Raw genomic sequence first — 13,426 nt, forward strand, 5'->3', positions numbered from 1 at the left:
ACAATAAATCATCAATGAGGTAATGATTGATTATATGATAATACATAGTGACACATAACAGATAAGAGGACATACTAACGATTATACTTAGTCGTTTCATTTTGGCGGAAATATTTCCGCTATCATGCATCTAACTCCGCCTCCCCCCAAGGACTCAATAGTATCGACAGAACAATGAACCAACTCTAGCTCATTCTCTTCAGTCAAAATCCTCTTTTGATTTCCGTCCATTGCATTATAAGCTTTTGTAGACATGACCAGAAACCTTTTTCCATCTTGATTGCTTAGCTCCAATGCATTACAGAGAAAATCATTCATCTGAGATACTGTCACTGTAACAATAGTACGACCGGAAGCTCCAAGACTTTTCATTACACGCTCTTTCTCCTCAGAATCTTGTATAGCCTCTAAGCAAATCAGAGAGATCGTTTTGCCGATCATCATCATAACGTTAGTGTGGTATATTGGGACAAGATCTCCATTTAAGGATTTGTGGCATGCACGAAATGTAACAGACTTGTAACCAGTGATGCTGCAAAACTTTTCAATCATTTCAATGTCAGTCCGACCAGATACACAAGCATAGGCGACCCTGTGTACCCTGTCCAATACCATACTGCCTGTACCCTCAAGGTATTGGCCGCTACTTTCAAAGCTACTCAAGTCTATAATGCTAGCATTTAGGGACCGTGTCCATTTGTCTATCAAGTCCTGGCGTCTCTCTTGTCTTCTGAGTATGGACATCATAGGGTAGATTATGATAGTGGAGGTAGTTTGTAGTTTAATTTCTGTGGAGGAGTGAAATGATATCCAATTATTTGGGAAAACAGCATCGGGAGTTTCTGGGCTATCGGTGTCTGCTTCAATGTTCACTTCAATCCCATTAGAGGAAAGGAGGTGGGAAAGATCGTCAAATTCTCTCACAGCTTGAGCCGAGGCCTCAGAAGAGCTACAATTATTGATCGAGCTGATCTGAAATGCATTGTCAACAGCTGTCTCTGAATTGTAGCCGAAAGCTTTAGGTCTTATCATCATGACTCTATTGGTTACTTGATGAGGAGTGTTGGCTGTATTAAAACTCATTTTAGATCTTGTTAAAGAGCTTGTAAACGACAAAAAGAACTTTTCACACTTAACGACCACACAACAGCGATACAGCTCGAGCTGGGTCGGATCAGGAGGAGTGGCTGCTGGCGCATGGCGCTGGCGCGACGAAATCAATTAATTAATTTTTGTACGTCATAATTAAAGGTCAAGCTCACGTGAGACAATCTTGTCGACCGAAGCCGAGGAAAACTTACATAAAAAGATCGTCTTGCTTGTTGCGGCTTCCATTGCTCACTGATTATGGGAGGCAAAAGCAGCAAAGATAACTCAGCAAAGACTGAAGACCCCAAGGAATCTCCTGCAGAACAAACCAACGTTGATAAAGAAGGAGAAGCACCTCCAGCAAAGCCCACCCAGTCTGAGACCACAGGAGGAGCAGAGGGAGAGCCTGCAGCAGAAAAGCTGGTTGAATTCAATGATATTAAAAATAGTCTAAAAACAGGAGACCTTCTACTCCTCTACAGGAAAGATGCAGAGAACCCCAATTATGCTATTTTGATAGACAACTCTGCAAACGAGGAGTACTTTCCACTCTTGATGGTGAAAGGTAGCACTAAACCAATGTCCAAGGAAAATTTCAGCAGGAGACGCTATCTTACAGCAGTCACTACTGTCACACGCATGTTCTATGGAGACTACGAGCGTGTAGCAATTTGCAGGCTGACCGGTGACCAGAAAGACATATCAGCAAAGAAGGCGCTCGAGGCTGTGGACAAGATCGATACTCAAAAGTATTCTGAAGAGGAGCTGAAGCTAATTGATGAAGCAGAGACAGATGTTGCCCGAAGCGTCATGGCATCTGTGCTCAACTTGAGTGTTTTGTATAGTAAACTTGGCATCATTGCAGAGCCTGCCACTCCATCCAGTGTCCAGGATACGTACAAGACTTGGAACACCACTCTGCCAGTTGGTGAACCAACATTCATTAACGTCCCTCCCATTAAACCGGGACCAATGAAGGGTGGAACTCCACCATTTTATCAAAAGATTTTGTAAGGAATTGTAGTAATATTGCCCATATTTATTTTTATTATATTTTTTCCTATAGACGTGGTTTGATGCCTATTCCTGAAAACAGAACTGTAGTGCCATACAGTTCTATCCGTGACCAGCTAAACACCGGAGACATCCTCCTTTTTGCTACAGTTGGATCTAGTGGCTTTGTTATCAAGCTGGGGAGCAACTCCCATTTTTCTCATGCTGCTATGGTAAGGCTCATAATATCATAGTGTGTCTGTGACGACACAGTCAGAATAGCATTGAGATAACAACATTATGAATAGAATTAATCAATGGACTTATGAAATAATGGAGCATTCCTAGCTATATTGTAATTGTCACAGTGAATTGTGGTTTTACTCTGAATTATTGTAAGACATGACATCACACGTCTTGTACATGCCCCACACACACCATAGGTACTCAAGCCTAAAGGCTCTGACCTTCTTATGTGCTGGGAAACAACATCTAACTCTGTTGGTTAGTCAGCAAGACATTATACCGTATACCATGAAATTTATGCAACAATTTTTTTTGCGAATCCTTCATTTCTAAGATTTCACAAAATAATTTTTGCAAATAGCTTGCAAACCGCACCATGGGGCAATGGAGCTGTAGGATTTTGCGATTTTAATTTTTGCAATGGAGCAAAAATCGCAGTTTTTTCTGTCGCATAAATTTCATGGTATACGGTATAAGCATGTTGTTTATTTATAAGGATGTTCTTAATCCTTGTTAGGCCTGGTTGACCTTGGGAGCACAAAAGTGCAAAAAGGAACTCAAATCGTTCCATTGAAGCACAAGATATTGAATGGGTATAACGATGAAGTTGCCATTAGACGCTTGGTAGATGTAACTGATGAACAAAGAGAGAAAATCCACCAAACCATGATGAAAGTAACTAAACTTCCTTTACTGTATACTACATACTACAAATATACAATTGATGCATACACATCACAACTATATAATGCTATCATGCTAGATCTAGTAATTATAGTAAATAACGTATGATTCATGATGCATGATATAGTACACTTGTTTTTATTGTTATACCACAGCTATCTAAAGAGCTCGAGGGTACCTACTACGAGAAGGATTTCATCGAAATGATCATGTCAGGTTTTGACTTTGGCGAAGAGTTTCTGGATTTTCTCAGAAATGACGAAGAAGACGTGAGCACAATCTTCTGTAGTGAGTTGGTTGCACATGCTTATCAAGAGGCTGGCTTGCTTGGAGGTAAGTATAGAGTTTGCTGACCAACATTCAATCTAATTCTCTTCTTGTAGAAGAGAAACCATCAAATGAGTATTCTCCTGATGAGTTTTCAAGTGAGAAAAACCCGAATCTCAAGTTCGGACGATTGGAGCCTGAAGTTTATATTGAGTTAAAATATGAAGACTAAACGATAATAATAGTACACATGCTAATTAGATGTGATTTTGCTTAGCTAGATCAGATCAATACTGACTACATACAATTCAATGCCAAATTTTATAGTTTTGTACTTCCTCATTTTTCATAAACAAAATAATTGGGGCGAGCATGAGCGAGACCCACACTAATCTGTCTAGGTCTATTTGCGTTACGTCTTGTTTGTGAACGGAAAAATACGAAAATTAAATTAGTATACTACTATTAATAAATTTGGACCACGTGGGCAAAATTAATTTAGAGGGTGTGGTCAAAAGAACAAGATGGCGGAAATTTTAACTTGACAAACTCAGATTGAGTTTCTAACAGCTAGATAAGAGAGAGGGGCTGTCTAAAACATCTGAAAGGCTGAAAAACTTAAAGCAGCTTGATCTAAGACTCCTTTAGATTAGTCCTCTCATTGAAAGAATTAAAATTGGGAGAACAGCTTGATTAGAAGTTTAGCTTGGCACTGGCATTTCTCAGAGTGGCAGGACAGTTCATTCTTGTCTCTTTTACTGGGTCATTTTGGTCAGTTGTGTTAAATGGTGTGTTTGCTCTGTTCAGACCCTGCTGGGCCATGAGGATGGGGTCTGAAATTCTGAATATGCATGCAGGCTAAGAGCTGGATTGATTTTATTTAGTTCAATCTTATTTCAAATGGTAATTGATGGAAGCTAGATTAGAAGTTTAACTTGGTACATTTTCTCAGTGTGACAGGACTCGTTCTTGTCACTTTGATTGGGTTATTTTGGTTGTGTTGACTGGTGTGTTTGCTCTGTTCAGACCCCGGCCATGAGGCCGGGGTCTGAATATGCATGCAGGCTGAGAGCTGGATTGATTTTATTTAGTTCAATCATAATTATTATTTCAGTTGTTAATTGATGGCTCATGCTCGCCCCCACAATGTTTACATTCACCTAGTTATTAAATTTAATGAGCCACTCCTTTTTTAATAATGACGTCGAGCCACACCCTGTACGTTGCCTATGAGTTGTTATGGCTCAAGCTACAGGAGAGCAAGATTTGGTCAACTTTGAAGATATAAAGGACAGTCTAAAGACTGGAGATCTTCTTCTTCTTTATCGGAAAGACGAAGAGATACCTAATTATGCCGTGATAATCAACAACTCTGACCATATGAAGTACTTTCCACTTCTCATGGTCAAAGGAGTCGCCAAGCCAATGCAAAGGGAAACTTTCCTGCACAGCAAGAGAAGATTCCTCACTGCAGTCACTGCCGTTGTGAGAATATTCTACGGAGACTATGAGCGTGTAGCAATCTGCAGATTGAAGACAAGTGAGGATGAGCAGGGAAAGCTAAGCTCAGATGCTGCTCTGAAGGTTGTAGATAACATTGATACTGAAACCTACACTGATGAAGAGTTTGAAACAGCTAGTGAGGCTCCTACCCCTACCTTTCGAAGTGTCGTTACGACTGTCATCAACTTGCATCGATTCTATCATAAGCTAGGGGTCTTGAAGGACACTGCTAAGCCCTCCGACATCAAGAATACGGCTGAGAAATGGCATGAAATACTACCTGTAACAAAGCCGCAGTTTCTCAAAGTGCCTCCAGTTAAATTGGGCCTCCTAAGCAGAGAAGAACCACCATTATACCAAAAAATTTTGTAAGTAAAGCAGCATTAGCATGCATGCATGCATGCAGGATCAGTACTATATAAATCATAATTATAATTGTAGTCACACTAACACCATTTATGGCTACTTTGACCTTGTAACTTAAGCAATAGTTTTGCTGTCCAGACCCTCTACCTACCGCCTAAACCTTTAAAAAATGAGATATTTTTCTAAACTACCACTGAGTTTATGTAAACCTTAACTCACTATCGTATGTAGTGATTATTAGCCGATCAATCATTATTTTAGCCAACAATGAACAAAATAGTGTCAAATGTAGCAAACAACTTAATGCAAAATGCTGCATGTGAGCTTATATTCACTCTTCTATAGGCGTGGTTTAATGCCATTTGCAGAAGATGTCCATGTAACTTATAAGTCAATAAGAGATACACTGAATACTGGAGATATCGTGCTGTTCTCTTCAGTGTGTGCTGCTGGGGCGGCTATTAAAATTATTGGACAACAACAGTTTTCACATGCTGCACTTGTATGGCTATTATGATTAAAGGAAATTATTACAAAAACCTTTCATTTGCAGGTGCTCAAACCAAAAGGATCTGATATATTAATGGTCTGGGAATCCTGCCGCAATTTTGTTGGTTAGTTCTATACTCAAAAAAACCTCATAATTCTCTTTTTTTCTCGATCCTTCAGGTAAGGTTGACCTAGGATCTTGCCAAATAATGGGAGGAACACAAATACTACCACTCAAGCACAAGATATTTAGCGGATACAATGATGAAGTTGCTATCAGGCGTCTTGTGGATTTGACTGACAAGGAAAGAGAAAAGGTCCATGACACAATAATGGCTGTAAGCAACAAATAAAAATTGTCATATGCTGTAATATTATCATCTACATGTATATAGCTTACTAAGAAACGCGAAGGTGTGAAGTATCAAGCAAACATTTTTGAAATGGTTAAAGCTGGTTATGATTTTTTTGATAATTTCCTTTCAATATTTAAAAACGAGGAAGAAGACATCAGTACATTATTCTGCAGTGAACTGGTTGCTAATGCTTATCAAGAAGCTGGGCTACTTGGTGAGAATTATATGATTATATAGCAACAATTTCTTGACTATGGAGTATTGTTCTCATCCTCCCTGTGCAGGTGATGAAAAACCATCAAATGAATATTCACCAGATGAGCTCTCAAGCCAAAACAAAGATTTGACATTAAAGATGGGACGATTGGAAAAGGAGATATACATAAGAATGAAGTACGATGATCTCGACATTGAAGACTAAGAGACTCAAACTCATTATGCAAACTCATACATGTACCATATAGAATTGGATATGATTAGTATCAAACAATGAAAGACTGTATACATGATTACATGTACATTAGTTTTAGATTATAGAAATTAGAAGTTTAGTATAATTAATTACACTTAAGGCTCAGACCAGTTTTATTATTAGAAGTCATTACAGGCTCAATCATTAAGTCTTCTCCAGAGACCATTGCTTCTTCCTTTGGTTGATTCCAGCCGACATTCATTAATGTTACACTAGCTTCACCGATTGGAGGTGCTTCTTGCCTCAGAGATAAACCAGGGCTTTCACCACTTGGCAGAGTAGAAAGTGGAACACAGATAGGTAAAGCAGGGCATTTCTCTGTCTTATCTCTTCTATTAGTAAATGAGGTCTCGTATTCCATTAGTATTGTATCAATTTTTGATTTATCCCCAAGGTGGGTGGAGGGGGTTTTCCTCAGCAAAGGTGCTGCAACAGGTAGCAATCGTTTACCATGAGAGACAAGGCAATCAAGAGAATGTACTTCTGATAGTCTCGAAGCCACATGACACAAGCTTCTACTAAGCATCGGTAACTGTAGCTCTGACGGTCCAGTCAATCCTTCGCTAACGAAATCACTAATCCTACGGCTTAATTCTAATGGGGATGCAATGGCGGGAGAAAGAGGAGGTGGCTTTTTACGATATTTTCGACCACTTCCCTTTCTACATTGAGCACCACACAACTGAGGATGCTTGAATCTTCCTCCTCCCTCTCCTCCTCCTCTATACTCTAAAAGATTAGAAGTCGCACTGAAATCAAAAACCTGCCTTCCATCTCTACCAAACAGCGGCTTAAGGATATGCTGATATTTGTCTTCATCGTCACAAATCTCGTCAGCACTAGATTCACTGTATGTGCTCCAAAATGGATGCCTAGTACCGCAAGAAGACGAGTTTCCCCCAACCAGCAGAGCTCTCGTGACTTCAGCACTACTCTCCTCATCATCGCCATCACAGCCACTGTCGCTGGTAGAGGTACTCCCCGTGGTGTCGCTGGGGTTTTTCAAAGAGACTCGGAGTATGACAGACTCTGCTGAGGAACCATTAGTGGTGTTGTTGGTGCTCCCACCAGTGTTTGCCATCTTTGGTGTGAGAGATAAAGAGGATTCGCTGCTTTCTTTAGCTTCCATTTTACTGTGACCTAAAATAATAAGAAACTAAATAAACACTAAAACAGTAACATAATAATAATAATAACAATAATAATAATAATAATAACAACTTCAAACTCTCTTAAATACACAAACATAAAAAAGTTTGAGCAAAATTGGATTTTTAAAGTTGCTCCAAAATCTGACAAAAGTCCCTGTACTATAGTACACGGTCTCAGGCCAAATTTTGCCAAAAATGTCAAGGAGAGAATTCTTCATTTTTATAACTTTATCTGATGCATATACAAGTACTCATGTTGTGTAGCAAGTTTGAGTTGATTCCGATCAAAATTAGATTTTTTACGAATTTTTTAAGTTACTCAAAAATTGGGTCAAAGTCCCTGTACTATAGTACAGGGTCTCTGGCCAAATTTTGGCAAAAATGACAAGGAGAGAATTCTTTATTTTTATAACTTTATCTGATGCATATACATGTAGTTATGTTGTGTAGCGAGTTTGAGTTGATTCCGATCAAAATTAAATTTTTTACAAATTTTTTAAGTTACTCAAAAATCGGGTCAAAGTCCCTGTACTATAGTACAGGGTCTCTGGCCAAATTTTGGCAAAAATGACAAGGAGAGAATTCTTTATTTTTATAACTTTATCTGATGCATATACATGTAGTTATGTTGTGTAGCGAGTTTGAGTTGATTCCGATCAAAATTGGATTTTTTTTACAAATTTTTAAAGTTTCTCCAAAATCTGACCAAAGTACCTATACTATAGTACATGGTCTCACGCCAAATTTTGGAAAAAATGACAAGGAGAGAATTCTTTATTTTTATAACTTTATCTGATACATATACATGTGCTTATGTTGTGTAGCGAGTTTGAGTTGATTCCGATCAAAATTAGATTTTTTACGAATTTTTTAAGTTACTCAAAAATTGGGTCAAAGTCCCTGTACTATAGTACAGGGTCTTGGGCCAAATTTTGGAAAAAAATGACAAGGAGAGAATTCTTTACTTTTATAACTTTATCTGATGCATATACATGTAATTATGTTGTGCAGCAAGTTTGAGTTGATTCCGATCAAAATTGGATTTTTTTTACAAATTTTTAAAGTTTCTCCAAAATCTGACCAAAGTACCTATACTATAGTACATGGTCTCACGCCAAATTTTGGAAAAAATGACAAGGAGAGAATTCTTTATTTTTATAACTTTATCTGATACATATACATGTGCTTATGTTGTGCAGCAAGTTTGAGTTGATTCCGATCAAAATTGGATTTTTTTACAAATTTTAAAAGTTTCTCCAAAATCTGACCAAAGTCCCTGTACTATAGTACATGGTCTCGGGCCAAATTTTGCCAAAAATTTGAAGTAGAGTATTTTTGATTTTTATATTTTTTCCTGGTACATATACATGTTTTTTATATTGTGTAGAAAGTTTGAGGTAATTTTAATCAAAATTGGATTTTTCATGAATTTTAAAACTATGCAAACATAGTCCTGTACCTTCAGAATTAGTGGATTCCTCATACATCAAAATATCATCAGGGATGCCAGGTGAATCTGACTCTGTGACAGCGCGTGAACTCGTTTCATCGCTTAAACCGTAATGACTAGTCAAACCAGTTTGACTGTCATCGGTAAGTATCCCGGACTGATGAAATTTACCGAGTCTGATTATACTCTGGTGAGCGATAGAGAACTGAGGGGATTCTAATAAGTTTGGAACTCTTTTAAAATCGGAAAAAGGAGCAGATGTTGAAGCCACGGAGAGTAAGAGGTCGTCGTCACATTTTGCTTTCTTTGCTCTCTTCCTATTGCGTCTGTAGATTCTCTTTCGCGAATATCTCTTCTGTAAATCGCTGCTCACACAAACGTATGTACTAGTATTCTCGGTCTCCAGTTCACTAGGAATGGAGGAATTATTGTTGTGAGGAGGAGGGGTCGAGCCTTTAGGGGGATCACAAGTTACGTTAAGACTTGAGAGTCTTTTAGAGGTGACCTCCATCTCGTCTATCGCTGCCCCTCGCTCGTCTAGCGGCAGCCATCTTTCATCAAGACTGTCCCAACCATGATGATCTCTTTCTATCTCTCCTTCTTTTAGGAGTAGCTCGGGGTCACTGTGCCTATCAGTCGATCTCTTTCCTTTGCTTTTCCTCCTCCTCCTCTTTGTCTTATTACTTGAAGAGTGAGGCTTGATATCCATCACTTAAGCGCCTTCCATTAATCACATTTCACCAAGAAGCCATTTAATATTTGCCACACCTACAATCAAGATAATCAAATGACAATAATAAAAATGCAAAAATCATAATTAAATTTTGTCCTCTGCTAGAAAGCATTATCAAACCCAAGATCTCCGTATCTAGTATGCTTAAAGTCTCTTGATTCATAAGGACAGTTTCCATCTATGTGGGCTTGTGATACTAAATGAAATGGTTTTTCGTAATTGCCTAAAACTATACAATTCACATCGGCTAGACTAAGAGGGGAAGCTGGGGTGGTAATATAAATGATTCTCTTTTTAGCATCTATACCACGAACTAATCCTATAAAAAGAATAAAATAAAAATAAAATAAAAATAAACAAACATACCCACTCCACAGTATTCAGCGACAGGCAATGAGCTCTTAATTAATTTAAAAGCTCCTCCCACAAGCTGGGTCTCATGGCATACCTATGTTAATGATAATTAATGATTTTAAAAAGTTCAATAATTACCTCATCTTGATTTACTTTAGCTAGCCACACAAACTTTGCATTTACAGCATACAACAATTGACTGGGAGGGACCTGTTGCCATAGTAAAATCACAACAAGCAGGCTCATAATTATTATCATTAGCTTACATTCCTATGAATACAATGTACGGCTAGTTTATCCAATGGCACTTGATAAGGAGGGCACGAAAGAAGGAAATTAAAATCAGTTCTTGTTGATTGAAGAGAGTCCAATAACGGAGAGAAGTAAGAGACGAGTCTAGCTATTCTCTCTAAGCCTCTGAACATAAAGCAATGATACCGTATAAGTGGTTTTTTTCAAGGGAATTATATTTCGCGAAATCTGCTAAAATTCCAATTCGCAGATTTTAATTTCGCGAATCCTACCACGTGTGCCATGCAGGTACCGTATTAAATTGATTTTCGCAGATTTTATTTTCGCGAATTAGGAGGGAATCCACGAAATTTGCAACCCTCGAAAAAACCACTTATACGGTATATGGATGAATATAATGAACTTACTAATAGACGTATGTATGGTTTATGGACCCACATAAATATAATTAATAGTTTTTCATTACTTACGATTGTTTCTTGGATCCATTGAATGACCAGATGGTATATACGGCACAATCCCCAGCTGTCCATTTATTTGTATGTGGCTCATTTCTTTTCACTTCTTCTCCATCAAAGGCTCCGCATTCAATGTTTGTGACATTAAAAGTTGCTTCACTCTCTTCATCTTCTTCCCTTTCCCTTTTCTCTTCCTCCTCCTCCTCTTCTGCTTCTGTTAATTCGTCAACTTCTTCGGAATCTTCTTTTTCTCTAACCCTCTTTCTTTTATTACCTGAGCTAAAAGTTAAGCAAATCACAATCTATTTTTTACTGTCATCTTTTCTAAAGATTCATGTTTTTATGCTTCATAGATAATTTGAGCTGATTCTGATCAAAAGTAGATTTTTTTATGAATTTCAAAGTTGCTCAAATTTTGCCAAAAAATTAAAAAGGTGGAAAGTATTAGTATAAAAATCATTCATTAAGAAATACCATGATCCTTCTGGTCTGTCTCTCATTGCCATTGAGAGAGTTGGTTCTAAGCTACTCCATGGGGAGATAGTGCTAATGTACTGATGGGTCAATACCGATAATTCAACAGGATCATTCACTGTTAAACTATTAATAAATTGGAGTATAATTGTGGGCGTGGTTATAGCAATAACATCCATCAATAAATGAATGCCAATACCTATAAAGAAAGAGAAAAAATTTACTTGTACATTACATTTACTAATAATTATTATTATAATTTTGATACCTGAAGTCCACCCACACGTATTAATTACAAGTGGGCATGCTCCATTTCCATGACAACCGGTCACATGGTTCTTGTACTCTTCCATGCATAGAGAGATTAAGTTGGTGTAAAATTTTGGTTGATTCTTTGGGGAGATGTCACCAAAAATAAAACTCCTAATAACAGTTGCTGTATATAAATTTAGTATCATGTGGGTTTTACTCCAATATTACTTATTCACTCTGTTATTATTTTTATTAATTTTACACAATTAAAAGTAGCAATGCATGTATGAGTACATAATATCTTCATTTGTATTTTTTACTTTTTTGGGGTTCTTTGGTGTACAAAAGCTGGACCCTGTACAGGATCAGTTATACAGTGTAGAGACACTAGACCTGACACAGTAAATTCACACTGGCCAACATCACACTCGAGGAATGAAACAGACTCATAACTAAATGATACAATAAAGTACAAGGCTATATATACAAGCCCTTCCCCTCCTTCCCTCCCTCTCTCTCTCCTTACTGATTAAGTAATGAATTGGTAAGGAACCGAGCAAATGTGCTCTTTCCAGAGTTTGCTACACCACAAATAAGGACAATGAGAGGGCCTAAAATAAGGAGAAACTATGACTTACTATGTATAATTCTACATGCATAATAATGATAATAATACCCATACTATTCACTATTACATATGCATTAACTTAATTTGATCTATACATAATTAATCACAATGTTCACCATACACACTGCAGTATAGAATTTATGATAGGAATGTCGAAATTAAGGAATCAGTTGCTCATTAAGGAATCATATGGTGACTACACCTATATACTAATGTAGTAATATTTGTATGAAATAAGGCATTGGATATCAAAAAAAACAAAAACATGTTGATCAAGTGGGTAGCAGTAAAGGGCTGTACTGTACTATGCAATTTTATCATACAAAATTGAAACATAAAAAGTTCATATACCTTCTTTATTAGAACATATTTTACTGCACAAGTCTCTATATGACTGAGGTATGCATAGACTGTTGGTAAAGTTTGATAACTATAAATGAAAAATAAAAGATACATGCATATATTATGAAATTATGAATGCATACCGTCCTAAAGTTTCTTAACGGATAAGCAACGTCACCCTAGAGACAAAGAGAGAGTTGATAATTTATTTTAAACTTTGTACCAATGGGAAGTAACGTTTTGTCTTGAAGTGGTGCTTCAAGCCATGAAGGAATGATGTTTTGGTCTCCTTTAGCAAAGCAATTGCTCCTAGTGAGTGCGAAGAATGTGACGGAGAATTGAGTAATAGCCTAATTTGCTGGGAAAGAACCTTTAATTACTACACAGTGTAATTTATGCTAAAATAATTTTTAATTATTAATTACTTCGACATCAACTCGACTAAGTTCTAAGGAATTAAAATCCAACGAAGACTCGGGAACTACCGTATTGTTTGATATGACAACGTGACTACAACCGGAGGGAGAGTAAAGGGTCTCAAAGCAAGGGGAGGGGCGAGTCACGTGACCTGATATTTCCAAATTTCCCAACAATAACCGGAGGTCTACGGCTCCTTCAAAAGTCAGGGCCTAAGTAAATAAGTATTGGGATGTATTAGAGGTTGTTTTCTAACCGCTCCAGTCTTAAAGAGAGCAATACAAGTCGTAGAAGATCTGTAAGACCTCAGCAAGCACACAGGACCGGCCATAACATAGCACGTGGTCTCAAGCTTTTCATTGGCCAATTCTCATAACTTAACCACGCCTGCTTGGATTGGAGTGTACGGGCATCTATCGATAAATGCACGGAAACCACGTGGTGGCTTAA

General features: G+C 37.7%; 5 protein-coding genes across 5 annotated transcripts; 2 read left to right on the plus strand and 3 right to left on the minus strand.

Moving 5' to 3' along the window:
* Window positions 1–96: 96 nt before the first annotated feature.
* Window positions 97–1,083, minus strand: LOC105314247 (uncharacterized). Its single transcript, XM_011408308.1, has one exon. The coding sequence runs from the start codon at window positions 1,081–1,083 to the stop codon at window positions 97–99; it is 987 nt and encodes a 328-aa protein (XP_011406610.1).
* Window positions 1,084–1,261: 178 nt separating this feature from the next.
* LOC109584609 (uncharacterized) lies at window positions 1,262–3,671 on the plus strand. The gene is made up of 6 exons (XM_020000419.1): window positions 1,262–2,099; window positions 2,156–2,315; window positions 2,526–2,586; window positions 2,846–3,003; window positions 3,168–3,345; window positions 3,396–3,671. The coding sequence occupies exons 1-6, from the start codon at window positions 1,348–1,350 to the stop codon at window positions 3,509–3,511; spliced, it is 1,425 nt and encodes a 474-aa protein (XP_019855978.1). The 5' UTR covers window positions 1,262–1,347; the 3' UTR covers window positions 3,512–3,671.
* An 827-nt stretch (window positions 3,672–4,498) lies between these two features.
* Window positions 4,499–6,554, plus strand: LOC109584614 (uncharacterized). The gene is made up of 6 exons (XM_020000433.1): window positions 4,499–5,150; window positions 5,494–5,650; window positions 5,702–5,762; window positions 5,818–5,975; window positions 6,033–6,207; window positions 6,278–6,554. Exons 1-6 carry the CDS (start codon window positions 4,519–4,521, stop codon window positions 6,412–6,414), a joined length of 1,320 nt encoding a protein of 439 aa, XP_019855992.1. The 5' UTR covers window positions 4,499–4,518; the 3' UTR covers window positions 6,415–6,554.
* Window positions 6,455–9,799, minus strand: LOC109584610 (uncharacterized). The gene is made up of 2 exons (XM_020000423.1): window positions 9,076–9,799; window positions 6,455–7,605 (listed from the first exon to the last, which is right to left on the minus strand). Exons 1-2 carry the CDS (start codon window positions 9,773–9,775, stop codon window positions 6,551–6,553), a joined length of 1,755 nt encoding a protein of 584 aa, XP_019855982.1. The 5' UTR covers window positions 9,776–9,799; the 3' UTR covers window positions 6,455–6,550.
* A 2-nt stretch (window positions 9,800–9,801) lies between these two features.
* Window positions 9,802–13,369, minus strand: LOC100632733 (polynucleotide 5'-hydroxyl-kinase nol9-like). The gene is made up of 14 exons (XM_020000421.1): window positions 13,233–13,369; window positions 12,985–13,188; window positions 12,783–12,917; window positions 12,703–12,738; window positions 12,569–12,647; window positions 12,116–12,200; window positions 11,910–12,041; window positions 11,606–11,760; window positions 11,338–11,536; window positions 10,876–11,142; window positions 10,420–10,570; window positions 10,292–10,363; window positions 10,166–10,247; window positions 9,802–10,118 (listed from the first exon to the last, which is right to left on the minus strand). Exons 1-14 carry the CDS (start codon window positions 13,305–13,307, stop codon window positions 9,901–9,903), a joined length of 1,890 nt encoding a protein of 629 aa, XP_019855980.1. The 5' UTR covers window positions 13,308–13,369; the 3' UTR covers window positions 9,802–9,900.
* Window positions 13,370–13,426: the final 57 nt, after the last annotated feature.

This window comes from Amphimedon queenslandica, unplaced genomic scaffold (genome assembly GCF_000090795.2).
Source record: "Amphimedon queenslandica unplaced genomic scaffold, v1.1 AMPQUscaffold_13516, whole genome shotgun sequence".
NCBI classification, from domain to species: domain Eukaryota; kingdom Metazoa; phylum Porifera; class Demospongiae; order Haplosclerida; family Niphatidae; genus Amphimedon; species Amphimedon queenslandica.